The 19,311-nt window shown below is 49.1% G+C and overlaps 2 protein-coding genes across 10 annotated transcripts; one reads left to right on the forward strand and one right to left on the reverse strand.

Annotated features, from left to right (window-relative positions):
• Positions 1–266: 266 nt before the first annotated feature.
• Positions 267–12,444, reverse strand: Tssk4 (testis specific serine kinase 4). Of its 5 annotated transcripts, none has more exons than XM_040740714.1 (4): positions 12,165–12,444; positions 1,867–2,081; positions 951–1,350; positions 267–537 (listed from the first exon to the last, which is right to left on the reverse strand). In XM_040740714.1, exons 1-4 carry the CDS (start codon positions 12,270–12,272, stop codon positions 355–357), a joined length of 906 nt encoding a protein of 301 aa, XP_040596648.1. In that variant the 5' UTR covers positions 12,273–12,444; the 3' UTR covers positions 267–354. The 5 variants fall into 5 exon arrangements, with proteins under 5 accessions (XP_040596648.1, XP_040596646.1, XP_005085663.1 ...); XM_040740712.1 differs by lacking the exon at positions 12,165–12,444 and adding an exon at positions 2,437–3,681 and having other exon boundaries at positions 951–1,320; XM_005085606.4 differs by lacking the exon at positions 12,165–12,444 and adding an exon at positions 2,437–3,677.
• Positions 12,045–19,045, forward strand: Tm9sf1 (transmembrane 9 superfamily member 1). 5 transcript variants are annotated; one of them, XM_013124898.3, is made up of 6 exons: positions 12,045–12,218; positions 12,855–13,216; positions 14,055–14,676; positions 14,973–15,158; positions 16,725–16,998; positions 18,381–19,045. In XM_013124898.3, the coding sequence occupies exons 2-6, from the start codon at positions 12,872–12,874 to the stop codon at positions 18,772–18,774; spliced, it is 1,821 nt and encodes a 606-aa protein (XP_012980352.1). In that variant the 5' UTR covers positions 12,045–12,218; positions 12,855–12,871; the 3' UTR covers positions 18,775–19,045. The 5 variants fall into 5 exon arrangements, with proteins under 5 accessions (XP_012980352.1, XP_040596642.1, XP_040596644.1 ...); XM_040740708.1 differs by lacking the exon at positions 12,045–12,218 and adding an exon at positions 12,475–12,552; XM_040740710.1 differs by lacking the exon at positions 12,045–12,218 and adding an exon at positions 12,483–12,634 and having other exon boundaries at positions 16,839–16,998.
• The last annotated feature ends 266 nt before the right edge of the window (positions 19,046–19,311 follow it).

The following is a 19,311-nucleotide window of genomic DNA, read 5'->3' on the forward strand; positions in this document are numbered from 1 at the left end:
TTTGAACTGTAAATGGGCAGAGCCAGAGTCAAACAGAACAACCAAGGCTTTTCCCTCCTTGTCCCATCTGCTACTAGGACATTAGAGAACAAAAATGTGTAATAAGAGCCACAACTCAGTTGGCAAAGTAAAGCTTCCCCAAGTCAATTCCCTTAACTTGCACAAACATATGTCAAGAGTACAGGTTCCAGGCTTCTGGCAGAAATCCACCCTCAGTATGTTCTCCATCAAGTCTCTCTTGAGGAAAGAATGTCTTTGACCCTAAATGATGAAACTAATTAGATTTATTTTTATATAAAATATTTTCCCCCAGGCCCTCCTGCTTTCCTCCTTAGCCCCCCACCTCAGCCATTTTCAAGCTGTGACTTCCAAGGATTTGTGACGCTCAGTGGTGCTGGAGGGCTGACACATGGCCTCGAGTAGCCTGATTTCATTCGTGGGTTGCTCAGACTGGAACTTGAGCATCCAGGGGTCCTTGAGGACATCCAGGATGGTGGCACGCTTGGCAGCTTGGCGTAGCATCTGGAAGATCAGGTTCTAGGGCAGGGGAGAGAGAGGGCTTGGCTGAGCGTGCCCCCCTTTGGGCAACACAGGCAGTGAGCAGCGGACCTAAGAAAGAAACAGGATAGCCCATCACACTACTCTGGTGAAAGGGTCTGGGGCCCTGGTTTTATGCTGGAGCCCTGCAAGAAAAGAGAAGCCATCTTTGCACGATCCCTTCTGCCCTAAAGGGATCAATGCTGGGACCTAATTATCAAGCATATTTAAGGGTTGAGGCTCTGTGATTGACCCTCTTAAGTCCTCCCCACCATTTTGGGTAGGAACTAGAGATGGCTCTAGCTTGAGAAAAGCCCCCGGGTGGGAGTCAGTCGGAAGGCCTACATTTGGTATTGACTTCCCCTCCCCACAGGTCTTCCCTAAGGCCTCAGCCCTCCTGGGGGAGCCAGCACCTTGCACTCCTGGGAGATGCTGAGGTTAGCTGGGAACACGACCTCCTTCTGGGTCTCTCTCAGCAGCTTCTTGAGATTGGTGTCATCGAAGGGCAGATGTGCAACCACTAGAGTGTAGAGGATGACGCCCATGCTCCAGGTGTCAGACAGGAAAGGGTTGTAGGGCAAGCCCAGCAAGATCTCCGGGCAGGCATAAGCAAAGCTGCCACAGTAGGTCTGGCTGAGGTGGGAGAGGCAGCTCATTTGGCGGTAAGAAGAGCTACTATGCACAGGCTGGCTAGAAGGCACCATCACCATCTTGGCGAAGCCAAAGTCCGATATCTTCACATTCTCCCGCTTGTCCAGCAACAGGTTCTCCAACTTTAAGTCCCTACCAGCAGCAGAAAGGCTGGGGGTCAGGCTGAGGAGAGGGCTTAGTGTTAGACCGGGAGCTGAAAGGAGAGCGGCCAGAGACTAGAGCTGAGGACAGGAGAGGTGGGAGAGAGACGTCTGAGAAGTACAGCGGGGCCCGCAGTGGCGGCACACGCCTTTAATCCCAGCACTGGGGAGGCAGAGGCAGGAGGATCTCTGAGTTTATAGTCTATAGAGCGAGTTCCAGGACAGCCAGGGCTACATAGAGAAACCCCATCTCAAAAACAAAACAAAACAAACAAACAAACCCAGATGCAAAGCCATGGAATGGGGTTGTGAACAGAGCCCAAAGGAAGAAATGTTGGTACCTGAGGACCACTAGTTCACCACTGTGTGGAAGGTGCTCTCACACAGTGGACACAGTGCCCTTGACTAGATGATGATTACAATATGGTGGACAAATGGACCTAGATATTGAGAGATGTCAAGAGAAAAGGGCAGAACATGGGCAGTGTGCATAAAACCCCTGTGAGATCCCAAAGCCCAGTCTGGTGACTGTCCTCACCGGTGCACAATGCCCTTGCTGTGCAGGTAGGCGATGCCCAAGGCCATCTGGGAGAACCACTTGCCAGCAAGGGTCTCAGAGCAGGCTCCATATCGTTGGATCCATTCAAGGACATCACCGCCCTGGGCCAACTCCAAAATGATGTATACTCGGGATGTGGTCTCAATGGCCTGATAAAAGTTGATGAGGTACTTGTGCCGTAAGACTTTCATTACCTGATCCCAAAAGAGGAAACCATCAAACCTGAGGGAGCCATCAAACCTGGCCAACTCTGACTGTGCTGGCCTTTCTCTACTCTCCCATTGCTACTTACAAAGTTGCAACAGAATCGGCTGGTGTCTGGGTAAATTCCATTTTGCATTTAACTTGGCAGGGGATTGATAGTGGCTGGGTATTTATACATAGGAAAGAGGATGGATATCTATCTATATATATCAGGATTTTCCTACTTAAGACATTCAGTCTGGCTTGGAGGTTTCTGGATCCACCCCTTTCTATAGTTATACCCCTAAGGTACCTCAAGTAGCTTATTAATAAGCCTCAGTTCCCTCTTTCAGCTCCCTTTCTGACCTGTATCTCACGCGGTAGGAACTTGTTAAGATAGTCATCAGAGGCCTTCTTCTTTGAGATGATCTTGACAGCCACCATGACCTTCTGCTTTGTGTAGTAAGCCTCATATACAGTTCCATAGGAGCCATGACCAATGACCTTGCCCACCTCATAACCATACTCCTCCATGACAGAGCGATAGGCTGGGGTAACTGATCCTGTTTCCAAGGTGTCTCCCTTCCCCATGGTGTCGGGCTTGCGTAGTGGGGAGCTTTGCTACTTAGAAGCCTGTCACTGAGAAGCCACCTTGAGCCACTGAAGGGAGGGTACTGAAGTGAAGTTAGTCTCCTAATGTTTACCTAGTCACACAAGTCTGGGATCCTGGGCTTGGCCCTTCACTAAGAACTTGGAAGGGGAAAGAAAGGAACATTCTTTTTGTCTTGATAGCTGTTGTTACTTCCATGTCTTAGTTACAGAACTTCCAAGGTCCCAAGTTCCATACCCCTTTTCCATCATTGGCCACAAAGCTTGAAATAAGGTGCAGTTTAGAATATATTCAGTAGAAAAGGCACTTTATACAATTCGGTGAGCATCCCCTGTGGTCCTTTAGTTTGCTTGTACCACGTGTTAGACAGTATGCAGAATACACTAGGTCCAGCGTGAGAAACTATAAGGCATTGAAGCGTATTCTAAGAACTCAGTCTTGGGCTGCATTCTTGCTTTACACAATGGGCAATATTCTTGCTTTCTAGCACCGTCATTTCCCACCTGTCAGCATTGCTGTCTTCACTGCTGACTGACCCGGGCCTCTGTATGCTAGGCCAGCACTCTGCCGTCCACACACATTCTCCCAACCCTCCATCTGCTTTTCCCTTAGTCATGTCCCCCAGATTCTGTCACAAGCTGATTTCCTCGGCCTTCGAGTCCTCCCTTATGGGTCTCACACACCCCAGGCTTCAGTTATCACGTTGATGCTACGGCTCCTTGTCAGTCCCATCCCAGACACTTATTAGAGTTCAAGATGGTGCATATTTGCTCACTATTATCACAGGGACACGTCTTCTTTCTGCACCTCATATCCAAAACGATTTCCTTCTCTCAGACTTCCATGCTGTCCTGAATGTAGACATTAAAATGCCATGGCAGCACCATCTGCCTTGGTGCCTACATCCTGTCTCTTCAGCCTAAATTTCTCATTCCTAGCTGGGTGGCAGTGGTGCACTGCTTTAATCCCAGCACTCGGGAGGCAGACGCAGACGGATCGCTGTGAGTTCCAAACCAGCCTGGTCTACAAGAGCTACCAGGACAGTCTCCAAAGCCACAGAGAAACCCTGGCTGTCCTGGAACTCACGTTGTAGACCAGGCTGGCCTAGAACTCCCAGAGATCCGCCTGCTTCTGCCTCCTGAGTGCTGGTTTTAAAGGCATGCACCACCACACTGGCAATTTCTTTACTTCAGCCCTATGATAATTCTGCCTCTCCAATTTTACCCCTTTTTGTTCTTTTAATATGGGTCCTAGGGTTTCAGCATGTATCCTAGGTTAGCCTCAAAACTGAAAGCCTCCTACTTCTCAAATTTTGAGTTGCAGCTATGTGCTTTAAAAAAAAAACACACACACATATTTTAAGTTGATTCTTTAGGAATTTCATATCATGGACCCCATTCCCATTCATTTCCTAGTCTTTCCATATCTGCCCTTCACCTTGTAACCTCCTCCCCCCAAAACATTTTTAACAGAGTCCCACCGACCCCTCCGGGCTGCTCCTCTAACCACCGCAGCCCTTCTCTGTCACAGCTGTCGCGTCTGGTTCTGCTGTGAAGCGCTCTGCTCCCGCCTTCTCGCCTCTCCATCGTCATAGTGGCTTTGGAAGCTGCGCTATGTCTCACAGTATACCCTTCTGTCCAAACATCTTTAGTTACAGATGTTCACTGCAATAAGTCGTCGGTCTGGTTCAAGACCTCTGGATTCTGCTACACCATCAATACTGGACCCTCACCAAGACTCCTGTCAGATACCCTGCTGTTGCCCAGAGTCAGGGAGGTCCTGCAGCCATGGTTCTGCAGGACCAGTCCCTACACCAGTTCCAGAAGCTCACAGAGGGAATAGATACAGGGTGGGCCAAGTCAAAGTCTGGGGTGGTAACTCAGTTCATCAGCCCACTAGCTCTCCTGTACCCACACCACCGGTGCCAGCTCTCCCAGGGAAGGGGGGGCAGCTCATCAAAGCTCTGGGATGTCACCAAGGCTTCAGACAGCAGCCCAGACCACGGTTATCCAGATAGCCTTACGTGGTAACACAGGCCTGGTTATATCAACATCAACACGGTCCCAAGCTGCAGCAGGGCCACGGACTGGGACATGGCTCTGGGCGGCAGCAGAGGCCCGGACATTAGCACAGCCTTGGGCAGTAGTACAGGCCTCTCACATCAGCCTGTCTCTCGCTGCCTCTGGCCTCCAGTTCTGCCGTTCATAGTGCCCAAGCTGCTCTGCCTCTTTCTCTCCCATCTCTCCACCCAGCACCCTCATGGTGGCTCACAACGGTCTGTAACCTCAGTTCCACGGGACCCATATTCTCTTTTGTTGTTTGGTTTGGTTTGTGGATTTTGGTTTCTTGACTGTTTGTTTTCAGAAAGGGTATCACTATGTATCCCAGGCTGGTCTTAAACTCTGAGTTTCAGTTTCTACCTCAGTGGGTAAAGTGCCAGGGGTTCAATCTACAGCCTCTCAAATGCCAGGCAAATAATGAAACTATGAGCTATATAGATTTTTTTCTTTCCTTATCTTGACAGTTTCACTAAGTTGACCAGGCAGGTACCAAACTTGCAATGAGAGAGCTGTCTTGGCCTTCAGAGCAGTAAGGGTTCCAGGCCAGTTTGGCACAGCCACACAATGCTCCAGCCAAAGGGAACGCTTCTCCCTTTTCTCCTCCCTCTGCTCTCCTCCCCTCTTCCTCTCTCCCCTTTATTACCTCTCTCTTTCCCCTCCCTCTCTTTTCCTCCTCCTCTCTCTCGAGACAGGGTTTCTCTGTGTAACCCTAGCTGTCTCAGAACTCACTCTGTAGACCAGGCTGACCTGGAACTCACTGAGATCTGCCTGCCTCTGCCTCCCGAGTGCTGGAATTAAGGGCATTTGCCACCACCCGGCTCTTTTTTTTTTTTTTAAGATTTATTTACTTATTATGAATACAACATCCTGCATCCATGTATGTCTGCACTCCAGAAGAGGGCACCAGATCTCATTGTGGATGGTTGTGAGCCACCATGTGGTTGCTGGGAATTGAACTCATGACCTCTGGAAGAGCAGTCAGTGCTCTTAACCTCTGAGCCATCTCTCCAGCCCCCCACCCGGCTCTTTTTTCCCCCAAAATTCTTGCTTTTCTTTCAGAACTTAGGATCTTCTGATTTGAATGTCTCCCTTTGGTCTTGGCTGGACTCAGTCTCTTCGTTCTACTGTTTTAGCCTCCCAAGTACTGGGGTTATATGCACAACCGATACAACTGGCTAACGGAGATGGCAGATGTTTAAGATGGAGCTAGAGAAATCCACAGTCAGTAGAGTGCTTACTGCATAAGCATCAAGTCCTGGATTCCAGACTCCTAGCACCCATGTAAGAAGCAGGGTGTGCACTTGTGACTTCGAGAAACCAAACAACAGTGAGCTCCAAGTTCCAGTGAGACAGCACAGTTGACCTCTGGCCTCCATATACTTGTACACACACCCATACATATCCAATGTTTGAGAACAAGGGATTATAGAGAATGACTAGGAGGTGGTTTGGACAATGAGCAAATTCACAGGATAGGACTTAGAGACAGTTTTGAAAACACTATTTATAGAAACATTCATCATTGAGATTCTTTTAGCATATTGAACACTGATTTAATTCAAAGTTATAATTTTGTTTGGCAGCTGCAATGAAACCATCAAGAATCAAGAACTCAGGGCTGGAGAGATGGCTCAGAGGTTAAGAGCATTGGCTGCTCTTCCAGACGTCATGAGTTCAGTTATCAGCAACCACAAGGTGACTAACAACCATCTATAATGAGATATGGTGCCCTCTTCTGGCCTGCAGGGAAACATGCAGGCAGAACACTGTATACATAATAAATAAAATTTTTAAATCTTAAAAAAAAAATCAAGAACTCAGGGCTGGAGAGATGGTTCAGCAGTTAAGAGCACTGGCTGCTCTTCTAGAGGTCCTGGGTTCAATTCCCAGCAACCACATGGCAGCTCACAACTGTAACTCCAGTGCCAGATCAGACACCTTGACACCAATGCGCATAAAATAAATTTAAGTAAATTATTTTTAAAAAGAACTCATTCCAGGAAGTGGTGGTGCACACCTTTAGACCCAGCACTCGGGAGACAGAGGCAGGCAGATCTCTGGGTTTGAGGCCAGCCTGGTCTACAGAGCAAGTTCCAGGACAGCCAGGGCTACACAGAAACTCTACCTTGAAAAAACAAAAAACAAAAAACAAAGGTGTGGCTGAAGTGATGGAATGTGATCTCTACAGAGAAGGAGGCTAGAAACAACCAGAGACCGGGAGCTGGCTGCAAGTCTCAGGAGACAGGAAGTCTAAGGTAATGACAGAGAAGGGCAGTGTCTTAGGGTTTCTACTGCAGTGACAAAACATCATAGCCATAAGGAACTTGGGAGGAAAGGTTTTATTTCACTTTACAGCTTGTAACTCATAATCCAGAGAACTCAAGGGAGGAACGAACTAGGAGAAACTGCTAGTTTGGAGGCCATGGAGGAAGGCTGCTTACTGCTTCCTCCCTATGGTTTGTTCAGTCTGCTTTCTTCTTGCACCCAGGACCATCAACCCAGCACCCAGTGCCAACAGTGAGAGGGCCCTTCTACAGCAATCGAGAAAAAGCACCATGGCTTGCCCTCAGGCCAATGGGGGGGCAGTTTCTCAACTGAGTTTCCTTCTTCCCTAAGGACTCTAGAGTCAAGTTTACATAAAACTGCCAGCACAGGCAGGAGTGTTCAGAGTTCTCATAAGATTTTGTGGGTCAGACTTGGGTGTGACTAGCGCATGCCTACAATCTGAGCACTCAGGAGGCAAAGGCAAGAGGACTGCAATGTTTTCTTCGTGTGTTGTGTTTCTGCCACGTATGTGAGGGTTCACATGCATGTGGAGGTCAGAGAAGGAAGGTGGGTGACTTCTACCTTTGTATTTTTTTTTTTTGTTGCTGTGATAAAATACCATGACCAAGGCAGCTTACAGAAAAAATTTATTTGCACTTATAGTTAGCTCCAGAAGGTCATGTCTTGAACTGCAAGCAGGAACCCAAGCAGCCTCTCAAAGCCAGCCCCCAGTACCATTCTCCAACACTGCCACACTTCCCAAACTTCCCCAAACAATGCCACCAACTGGGACCCAAAAATCTGGATGCCTGAGTCAATGTGGGGCATGTCATTCATTGGGTGTTTTTTGTTTTGAGACAGGGTCTCTCATTAAATCTCAACCTCTTCCAAAATGATTACACCATAGGTCTATCAAGTCCTATCTACTGAGAGTGACCCTACTAGCACTCAAGTTCCAAATGCTACTGGGATTCAGCTTTTCAACCAGTAAGATAAAGAATTACCCAGAGGGGGCTGGAGAGATGGCTCAGAGGTTAAGAGCACTGACTGCTCTTCCAGGGGTCCTGAGTTCAATTCCCAGCAACCACATGGTGGCTCACAACCATCTACAATTCAATCTGGTGTCCTCTTCTGGCATGTAGGCAGAACACTGTATATGTAATAAAATAAATAAATCTTTTTAAAAAAAAAGAATTACCCAGAGTACACCATACTAAGGAGATGTACCCACTGGGGCTCGTCACTGCTAGTTATGGGAGATTTACACTCTGTGGAAATGTATTGCTGTGATTGGTGTAATACAAAGCTAGGAAGAGGTTACGCAGGACTTCTGAGGACAGACAGGACTTTGGGAAGGCAGAGTCACCAGACAGACTCCAGGAAGTAGCATGGGCGGCATAGGGACGAGGTAACGAGCGATGCAACAGAACTCAGATTAAAATAAATGAGTTAATTTAAGTTGCAAGAGCTAGTTAGGAACAAGTCTAAGCTATAGACTGAACTTTCATAAGAACAAGTTGTTATTTGGGATCTGGCTGACTGGACAGGAAAAGACTCATTATAGCTGCTCATCACTTGGCCTGGGAACAACCCCATTTCTCATGATGAATATAAGGCAAACCAATTTGTTCAATGAACCAGGCTTTCTCTTTTAGGCCACCAATCAGTTCCCAAGTTATGGCACAGAGATTTATTAATAGTTTTGAATGCTTGGCTTAGCTTAGACACATTTCTGACTAGTTCTTTTAACTTAAATTAACCTGTTTCTTTCTTCTTCTTCTTCTTTTTTTTTTTTTAGAGATTTATTTATCACATATACAATGTTCTGCCTGCAGGCCGGAAGAGGGCACCAGGTCGCATTACAGATGGCTGTGAGCCACCATGTGGTTGCTGGGAATTGAACTCAGGACCCCTGGAAGAGCTGTCAGTGCTCTTAACCACTGAGCCATCTCTCCAGCCCAACCTGTTTCTCTTTATCTACCTTTTGCCTTGGAGCTTACTACCTTTCTTCTGTACGTCTTACTTGCATTGCTTCTCTATGGCTGGCTGGCATCTGCCTGGCTTCCTGCCCTGGGCATCTCCCTCGTTTTCTCTTCCTCCTCCTCTTCTCATTCTTCTTTCTTTCTCTCTCTTCTCTGGAGCCTAGATTTCTTCTCACCTATCCTTTCTCCAGCCTCTCCATTGGCTGTTCAGCTTTTTATTAGACCAATCAGGTGTCTTTTTTTTATTTTTTATTTTTTATTTTTTGGTTTTTTCGAGACAGGGTTTCTCTGTGGCTTTTGAGGCTGTCCTGGAACTAGCTCTTATAGACCAGGCTGGCTTCGAACTCACAAAGATCCGCCTGCCTCTGCCTCCCAAGTGCTGGGATTAAAGGCGTGCGCCACCAACGCCCGGCTCCAATCAGGTGTCTTAGGCAGGTAAGGTCAAACAGATGCAACACAACTTCTCATAATTAAACACATCCTTACAAGTAATAATCTTTACACAGTTAAAGTAATATTCTACAGATAAACAAATGTAACATATCTTAACACATCTTTGCCTAGTTAAAATAATATTCCACAGCCAGGTGATGGTGGCGCACGCCTTTAATCCCAGCACTCAGGGAGTCAGAGGCAGGCAGATCTCTGTGAGTTCCTGGACAGCCAGAAATACATAGAGAAAGCCTGTCTCAAAAAAAAATATTCCACAACAGTTTAGGGAACGTGTATTAAACTGCCCGATACATACAAGAACAGAACTAAGTTCTAAAAATAAAGAGATAAATTGGCCCTTGAAAGGAGTTCAAAATCACAAAGGAGACACATGAAAAACACCAGCACAGCAGGATAAAGTGACACAAACAAACTGGAGAAAGTAAAGACATGAAAACAGTTGTCTGCACTGTTCACAGGGGAGATCTCTAGTCAGATAAACAGAGAATGTCAGAGTGGCAGACTACACGGGAGAATAGGAGGCGTACCGGCTTAAGAAATGACATCCAGCCGGGCGTTGGTGGCGCACGCCTTTAATCCCAGCACTCGGGAGGCAGAGGCAGGCGGATCTCTGTGAGTTCGAGACCAGCCTGGACTACCAATCGACAGCCTCCAAAGCCACAGAGAAACCCTGTCTCGAAAAACCAAAAAAAAAAAAAAAAAAAAAAAAATGACATCCAAGATTCCTATCTGAACCAGAGCTGGCAGACAGCAGACATGAAGAGTATTAGGATATGGCTCTGTTAAGACCTTCATTGTTATGGTCAAAGAATGTTGTACAAAATTATAAAAATTGGAGCTTCTTAGGAAAATAATGCAGTGGAGAAATGGTTCAGTGGCTAAGAGTTTGGTGCTTGCTCTTTCTGAGGACCTGAGTTCTCCTCGTTTCCAGCACCGATGTTCAACAACATGTACCACTTGTAACTCAAGCTGTGGGGGAACCAATATTTTTTTCTAGCCCTACCTTTTATCTTATAAAGCTAGAGATGAGAAGGGAGGATAGCAATAAACAAATGCAGTACAGTGGGTCGCCCTTACAACCCTTGCTGAGACAAGAGCTCTCTATAGGTCTGAGGCCAAGTGAGGTCGCAGAGATCCTGTCTCAACAAAACCTCCCATCAACTAACCACAAAACCTGACACTCAGCACCGTCTTTTCCTGAGGCACCGAGTTTTCTTTTTCTTTCTTTCCAGACAGGGTTTCTCTGTATCTTTGGAAGCTGTCCTAGAACTGGCTCTGTAGACCAAGGTGGCCTGGAACTCGGGAGATCCGCCTGCCTCTGCCTCCCGAGAGCTGGGATTAAAGGCGTGCGCCACCAACTCCCAGTCAAGGTACTGAGTTTTCAACAATCCTTCCAGCAGCAGTTTGAAAAAACTGTCCGGCGTGGGGGTGTGGGGATATGGATGGGAGATTAGCAAAATGGTTGACATGAGAGGCCACGCGGCTTCTGAGACCAAGTATGGAGAGGCTACGGGGAAACACATGAGGGCACTTGACATTTGGGGGTTCTCACGTAATCTTTGATTTCTGGCTTCAGCGGGTAGGTCATCAGCAGAGGATGACTCCACACATCTTAAATTACTCTTCTCTACAAAACCCAGTCAGGACGGCCTTAGTAATGCAAGCTTTGCACACTTGCATCCCAGCTACCCGCAAAGCTGAGGCAGGAATATTGTTCCAACTGGAGTTCAAGGCCAGATTGGGCAACACAGCAAGACTCTGTCTCGAGGGAACAAAAAGGACCAAACAAAAGCCATTGTGTCAGACTCAATCCCAGCTTCCTAGAATCTCAGTCCTCAGGGCCACGGGTGGATCAGAAAAGGGCAGTCGTAGGAGTTGGAAGGAGAATGGTTGCGTGTGCGTCCCTCCAGTGCTTGCTAACCCTGGGACAGCAAACTTGGCCAGCCTCCTCCCATTTTGCTCCCAACATCGCCCAGTGAGTCGCTGCTCAGAGGGAATCCTCCGGGGCAGAGCCCCTTAAGAACGGCCGAGCCCGACAGAAGGCAACGCTTCCAAAGCAACCGGCAAAATTATGGGAGAAAGCCAAACGTCCCACACAGACAGACACAGGAACAAGATGATGGAAGCTGGGTATGGAGGTGCATACCTAGAAAGGCGCAGGCTGGAAGAGAATCTCGGGAGACCCGAGTTCGAGGCTAGCCAGGACTCCTGGGTCAAAAAAACTAAAAAACCTAACTCCGACTAAAACCAGCCCTGTCAACCGGGCAGTAGTCGCACACTTTTAATCCCAGCACTCGGAGGCAGAGAGGCAGGCGGATCTCCGATTTCGAGGCCAGCAGAGCGAATTCCAAGACAGCCAGGGCTACACAGAAAAACCCTGTCTCAGAAAAACAAAACAAACAAAACCCCAGCCCTGTGAACCCGCCCAACTGGCGGGGTGAAACGGGAAACGGCAGGTGCACCTCAGCCAGCTCCCGCAAACCTGTCGCTGACAGCGAGCAGGTCTGCGCCGCCCGCAAGACGGCCACAGGACCCCGGCACGGGAACGTGGCGTGAACCCTCGCCCCGCCCAGGTAGGGGCACCCGGTCCCGCCTTCGGCCGCCCGCGCTCCCACTTCCCGGCCGCCTCTTTCCAGCCTGGGGCGGGCAGCCCGGCTCGCACAGGCTCCGCGGGAAGCCGCCCCCAAGACGCGCTCAGGCATCACGGACGGACGGAGCTCTTGCCTGAGGAGAGGAGCCTTCCCGGAGCCGAGGTCCTCGCCGGCGAGGGCGGAAGTGGTAAGACTGACGTGTCCGGGCTGCGGTGCTGCTCGCCGGGAAGAACACTAGCATCGCCCGCGGGCTCTGGGAGCGAGTTTCGTGGAGTCCGTCGCGGGGCCCGACGGCGGGCGAGCCAGAGCTGTCTGGGGAGCACTTGAGCGAGCCGAGAGTGGACGCCGGCGGCGTGGCCGCAGCCGCGGCGATCAGGCGCCGAGGCGGGCAGCCCCGAGGAGGTCCGTCGTCAGGTCCTCGGCAAGCCTTCTGCTCCGGCGCCGCCGTCTGGGAACCCGGGCAGAAGCCCAGGGGCAGCTACGGGGGCCTGCGAGGCCGCCGGCGCCTCTTTGGCCAGCCGGTACCTCGCAGTGAGGATCCCGAGGCTGCGGCCGGGGCTTCTGCCGGAGCGGCGAGCCCGCCGGGCGTTGCCATAGAAACGGGTTGGCGCGCGCAGAAAAGGCCCCGGGTGGGGGAGGCCTGAGAGAGGCGTGAACCCCGGGTTGGGAGTATTATCGAGCCCCGTCTCTGGGGTAGAAGTTGTGTGGTGTGGGGGTCGGGAGGCCAATGGGAGGAGGCGGAGCCAATGGGCGCTTGACAGACCAGACCCCGCGCGTCAGGATTTGATACCTAGTTTCTGTAACCACGGGATTCCCCCAACAGGTCCTGCTGCCTTAAAGATGACAGTCCTAGGGCACCCTCGAAGTTGGAGCTGCCAGTGTTTGCCAGTCCTGATACTGTTGCTGGGCGCAGGCCACGGGCCAGGGGTGGAAGGTGTGACACACTACAAGCCCGGCGACCCTGTCATTCTATATGTCAACAAAGTGGGGCCCTACCATAACCCTCAGGAGACTTACCACTACTATCAGCTTCCAGTCTGCTGTCCTGAGAAGATCCGGCACAAAAGTCTTAGTTTGGGCGAAGTGCTGGATGGGGACCGAATGGCCGAGTCTCTGTACGAGATCCGCTTTCGGGAGAATGTGGAGAAGAGGACTCTGTGTCACTTGCAGCTCAGTCCGCCACAGGTCAGCGCTCCACATTAGGCGTCACTTAGCCTCCCCCACTTGCCAGAGACTTTGCAGTTATGAACTTTAATGGAAACTGTTTGGATTCTAACCACAACTCAGTGTCCTTGCTTAGATGTTCAGAACTGACTTTTCAAGGTTGCATGGATACTGAGATGCAGAACGGATACTAGCGCCCAGGGCTCCTCACTCAAAGCTTCTGTCACTGATAGGCCTTACTTAAGGTGACTGTGTAATTCTCTTTCCTTTCATACATACTTTGGACTCTCAGCTCCTTTACTTTCTGACTTTCCCCTGTTATGTTTTTTGTTTATCCTGGTACTTCTTATTCGATTCCAGTCTTTTTTATTTTTATTTTTTTTTTACGTTTTTCCCCACTTATTTTTCTGAGACTTTATCTCATCAAAGTTATACTTGCTCTTTTTTGGGAACGAGCATACTAGAATCAATCATTGAGTCTCAATGGCAGACAGTTTCGTTCCCTTAGGCACTTTGGCAATGTTTAGAGACATTCTGTTTGTTTGATTTGGGGTTTTTGTTCTTTTGTTTGTTGAGGTAAGATCTTACTATATAGCCCAGGCTGGCCTCACACCTACTAAGTGCTGGGAGAACAGGGATGTTCTATCTGCTGCCTGGCTTTGGAGATGGTTTTGATTGTCACAGTTCGACGGTACTGTTGGTGTTTAGTGAGTAGAGACCAAAGATGCTGAATTCTGCAGTGTACAGGTCAGCATCTCCCTACAACACAGCCCAAAACGAGACTGCTGCCAAGTTTGAGAAGCACTGTGTTCACACTGAGAGCGGCTTTGTGTACTGACCCCTGGCTTGTTCTCTGTAGGTGGAACAGCTACGACAGGCCATTGAGGAATTGTATTACTTCGAATTTGTGGTAGATGACTTGCCAATCCGTGGTTTTGTGGGCTACATGGAAGAGAGTGGCTTCCTGCCACATAGCCACAAGATCGGCCTCTGGACACATTTGGACTTCCACCTAGAGTTCCATGGAGATCGAATTATATTTGCCAATGTTTCAGTTCGGGATGTCAAGCCCCACAGCTTGGATGGGTTACGGTCTGATGAATTCCTAGGCCTTACCCACACTTATAGCGTGCGCTGGTCTGAGACTTCAGTGGAGCGTCGGAGTGACAGGCGCCGTGGTGATGATGGTGGCTTCTTTCCTCGAACACTGGAAATCCATTGGTTGTCCATCATCAACTCCATGGTGCTTGTGTTTTTACTGGTGGGTTTTGTGGCTGTTATTCTAATGCGTGTGCTTCGAAATGACCTGGCTCGGTACAACCTAGATGAAGAGACCAGCTCTGGAGGCTCTAGTGATGACTTTGACCAGGGTGACAATGGCTGGAAAATTATCCATACAGACGTCTTCCGCTTCCCTCCATACCGTGGTCTGCTCTGTGCTGTGCTTGGTGTGGGCGCCCAGTTCCTGGCCCTTGGCACTGGTGAGGTGATATGAGCTGCTTTCAAAGGGTGGTAGATAGATTATTATACAAGTTCAGTGGTCTTCTTCTATTCAGGGGAGAGAAAAACCTAAGGTTATTATACAAGTTCAGTGGTCTTCTTCTATTCAGGGGAGAGAAAAACCTAAGGAAGCTCTGGTGAGGTTGTGCGTGGGTTTTCCCGACAGTAGAACTAGGGAAGTTGTATCACATGAGGCTCTGGATCTGGGCTAAGGGGGTGATTTCTCTGACAATGAAGTAGAGGTAAGACCTAACGAGTTTTCCACTACTCCCCATAGGCATTATTGTCATGGCATTACTGGGCATGTTCAATGTGCACCGTCATGGAGCCATTAACTCAGCAGCCATCTTATTGTATGCTCTGACCTGCTGCATCTCTGGCTATGTGTCAAGCCACTTCTACCGGCAGATTGGAGGCGAGCGTTGGGTGTGGAACATCATTCTCACCACCAGTCTCTTCTCTGGTGAGAACTCCCCCTTTGTGGTGGGTCTGCCAGACTTGGGGCCTGGGATAGTCAGTGCAGGGAATATAGGGAGGATTTTTAAAAATATTTCTTTGTACCAGTGTTTGGTCTGCATGTATGCATATACAACACACATATTCAGTGCCTACAGAGGCCACAAGAAGGTGTCTGATCCCCTGGAACTGGAGTTATAGATAGTTGTGAACTACCATGTGGGTTCTGGGAACCGAACCCAAGCTCTCAGTAAGAGCAGCAAGTGCTATTAACCACTGAGCCTTCTCTCCAGCCCCAGGGTGGGGCAGGGGTTTCATAGGAAAAGTCCATCAGAAAGAATCTCTCTTCCTGGGCGGTGGCAACACATGGCTTTAATCCTGGCACTCATAAGGCTGCATTCAAGGCCAGCCTGGTCTACAGAATTCCGAGACAGTCAGGGCTGAATAGACTCTGTCTAAAACAACAGCAACAAGACAAAACAAAACAAAAAGCCAGCATGAGCCACTAGGCCTAGCTTATTTCATGTGGGATCTGGGGATTGAACCTAGGCCTTCATGAAAAGTGTTTTACCAGCCGGGCATTGGTTGTGCACTTTAATCCCAGCACTCGGGAGGCAGAGGCAGGTGGATCTCTGTGAGTTCGAGGCCAGCCTGGTCTACAGAGTGAGTTCCAGGACAGCCTCCAAAGCCACAGAGAAACCCTGTCTCACAAAAACCAGTGTTTTACGCACTGAGTCATCAGTTCCTCAGATGTTCCGTATGCCTAAGTAATGTGGTGTGTGCACATTTGTGTGAGTGCTGTGAACTTGTGTGCACGGGAAAAGTAAAAGTCACTGTCAGCTGTCCTCCATCAGGATTCACCTTGTTTTTGGTGCCAGGGTCTCCTGAATTCACTATAGTGAATGGCCATGAGCCCTAAGGAACCTCCTATCTTCGCCTCTCTTGTGCCGGGATCATGAGCTCTAGCCACTACATCTGACTTGTTTCCGTTGTTTTAAATGTGGATGCCGGGGATCCAACTGGAGTCATGCTTTTGGGGGAAAGGGCTTTACTGATTGAACCATTTCTTCAACCCCCTTAAATAGCATCCTTAGATTTATGTTTTAATACTCCTTTTATTTTGGAGGTAGGTTCATTGTAGCCTTCAAGCCAGATCTGTCCCCCTTCCCACCGTCCCCAAGATGGGGTTTCTCAGAGTAATAGCCCTGAATGTCCTGGAACTCCCTTTGTAGACTAGGCTGGCCTCTGCCTTTGGAGTGCTGGTATTATTAAAGGTTGACCTGAGAGCAGATTAACCCAAATGACTGTTTCATGCTAGGAATTATCACTCTCAGACCATGCATGATGGAGCAACTGTCTTGATTCTTGATGGCATTGGGTGGGAGAAGAGGGTGCTGGAAAAATAAAGAACAGTGAGCTATAAAAGGGTCAAGATGAGCTCAGTCAGCTCTGGACATCTGGGAGCATAGTTGGGCCCTGTGAGTGGCAGGCTACTTCGTCCCTGTCCCCTTCAGGTGCAGTCAGAGTGGGGTGTCGGGGATGTTGCTCCTATTGCTGACCCTCCTCCCTGCAGTGCCTTTCTTCCTGACGTGGAGTGTGGTGAACTCAGTGCACTGGGCCAATGGCTCGACACAGGCTCTACCAGCCACAACCATCCTGCTGCTTCTGACCGTTTGGCTACTGGTAGGCTTTCCTCTCACTGTCATCGGAGGCATCTTCGGGAAGAACAACGCCAGTCCCTTTGATGCACCTTGTCGAACCAAGAATATCGCCCGGGAGATCCCACCCCAACCCTGGTACAAGTCTACTGTCATCCATATGACTGTTGGTGGCTTCTTGCCTTTCAGGTATCCTTACTTCATACCATGGCCATCACTTTTGGGGGCTTTAGTTTGGTCTGGTTTGTTTTTTTGAGACCATCTTATGAGGCTGGCTTAAAACAATTCTGCCTTGGGTGCCTGAATTATAGACGTGGTGTTAGTGCATCTTGGGTGCCTGAATTATAGACGTGGTGTTAGTGCATCTTGGGTGCCTGAATTATAGACGTGGTGTTAGTGCATCTTGGGTGCCTGAATTATAGACGTGGTGTTAGTGCATCTTGGGTGCCTGAATTATAGACGTGGTGTTAGTGCATCTTGCCACTGTTGGTGTTGGTTTAGCTTTCCCTTCTGCCACTTCCTCAGTGCCATAACCCGGTTCATCGAGAGCTCATTCCTATCGCTAATCAGGAATGAGCTTCAGCTAGCTCAGATACGAGTGTTTCACTTGTGAAGCTCTCCTACTCAGCAAACAGAAAGAACAATTAAATGGGCTGTAAGCTTTATATCAATGCCTGCAGGACCTGGTTTCCCTTTAGTGTTTGCAAGCACGTAGAGCTTAAGGCATATTTGTTTACTTATTCATTTTGCTGTGTACCTTTTTGTTTTGTTTTTTGGGTTTTTTTCGATGCAGGGTTTTCTCTGTGTAGCTTTAGAGCCTGTCCTAGAACTCACTCTACAGACCAGGCTGGCCTTGAACTCACTCACTGAGATCCGCCTGCCTGTGCCTCCCGAGTGCTAGGATTAAAGGCGTGTGCCACCACCGCCCAGCTGCTATGTATCTTTTAAACACAGCAGAAAATAAACAGAATACAGTATCTAGTTTTTTCCTTTTTCTTCTTACTCCCTTGTCTACTCATGGGGTGTACTTAGTGCCTCCTGCATTATTTGGCAAGTACTCTACCACTGAGTGACACCCCAGCCTTTTTGTCTTTCATTTGTGGACAGTCTCATGAAGTATTCCAGGCTGGCCTTGACCTTGCTATGTAGCCTAGATTGACTTTGAATTTGGCAATCCTCCTGCCTCAGACTCCCAAATAGTAGTGGTATGGATGGACGCCTGTTGGGTAAGAAGTTCATGACGTAAGAACAACTAATCTAGCCGGGCGGTGGTGGCGCATGCCTTTAATCCCAGCACTCGGGAGGCAGAGGCAGGCGGATCTTTGTGAGTTCGAGACCAGCCTGGTCTACAAGAGCTAGTTCCAGGACAGCCTCCAAAACCACAGAGAAACCCTGTCTGGAAAAACCACCCAACTAAACAAACAAAAGAACAACTGATCATAGGCAGAAGAATCACCAGCAGCCTGATTTCCTTAGTGACTGCCGTGTGGGAGGTGTGGGTGAGCTGGGCTCGGCACGGTGTGGGCATGGCTGCGCAAGCGCTTTGATGTGTGCCTCTCTTGTCTTCACAGCGCCATCTCTGTGGAGCTGTACTACATCTTTGCCACAGTGTGGGGCCGAGAGCAGTACACTCTGTACGGCATCCTCTTCTTCGTCTTCGCCATCCTGCTGAGTGTGGGGGCTTGCATCTCCATCGCCCTCACCTACTTCCAGCTGTCAGGGGAGGACTACCGCTGGTGGTGGCGGTCGGTGCTGAGCGTCGGCTCCACGGGGCTCTTCATCTTCCTCTACTCCGTGTTCTACTATGCTCGGCGCTCCAACATGTCGGGGGCAGTACAGACAGTGGAGTTCTTTGGCTACTCGCTACTGACTGGTTATGTCTTCTTCCTCATGCTGGGCACCATCTCCTTTTTTTCTTCCTTGAAGTTCATCCGTTATATCTATGTTAACCTCAAGATGGACTGAGCTCCGAGTGACAGAACTGTTGCTCTCCTGCTGCCTTCATCATGCCCCATTGATTCCACTGATAGCTTCTGACTGAATTGTGTGATGGCATTGTTGCCTTCCTTCCCCCGCGCCCCCCCCCCCCGCCCCTTGGACCTCCCTTTAGAGAGGACCTGGAAATTAAAATCTCTATGATATAAGGAATATATATTTGAACTTTTAAGTTGCCTTACGCTTTAGTCTGATTTTTTTTCTTTTTACAAATTAAAATAAAGTTTATTAAGAAAAAGGATCCTGTAGTTGGAGGTTTTGGTTTAGTTACAGAACCCTGAGGCCTGTAGTCAACCAACGCACAGTTCCTTTAAAAACCCGGTCCGCTACTGGCGCACAAACTCTGGACCCATGGGAGCTGTCGGCGTGGGGATCCCACGTTGCCGGGGCTCGGTTTCTGTGGTTTAGCCGATGCTCATCCTGACGGAAACGGCGGCTGACGCCAGCCTCCAGCAGGAATTTTTTTAAGGGAAGCAAGCTGAATGACCCAGGCGGCAGACAGGAGGG

Source organism: Mesocricetus auratus, unplaced genomic scaffold, assembly GCF_017639785.1.
Source record: "Mesocricetus auratus isolate SY011 unplaced genomic scaffold, BCM_Maur_2.0 Super-Scaffold_100707, whole genome shotgun sequence".
NCBI lineage: Eukaryota > Metazoa > Chordata > Mammalia > Rodentia > Cricetidae > Mesocricetus > Mesocricetus auratus.

Excerpts from the sequence above, each read along its gene's own strand:
- Tm9sf1 (XM_013124898.3), top strand. The coding sequence starts at position 12,872 with ATGACAGTCCTAGGGCACCCTCGAAGTTGGAGCTGCCAGTGTTTGCCA. Across the intron at positions 13,217-14,054 it reads TGCAGCTCAGTCCGCCACAG|GTGGAACAGCTACGACAGGC; the intron begins GTCAGCGCTCCA and ends TGTTCTCTGTAG. Across the intron at positions 16,999-18,380 it reads GGTGGCTTCTTGCCTTTCAG|CGCCATCTCTGTGGAGCTGT; the intron begins GTATCCTTACTT and ends TTGTCTTCACAG.
- Tssk4 (XM_005085606.4), bottom strand. The coding sequence starts at position 2,661 with ATGGGGAAGGGAGACACCTTGGAAACAGGATCAGTTACCCCAGCCTAT. Across the intron at positions 2,082-2,436 it reads TCCTACCGCGTGAGATACAG|GTAATGAAAGTCTTACGGCA; the intron begins GTCAGAAAGGGA and ends TTTTGGGATCAG. Across the intron at positions 538-950 it reads GCATCTCCCAGGAGTGCAAG|AACCTGATCTTCCAGATGCT; the intron begins GTGCTGGCTCCC and ends CCCCTGCCCTAG.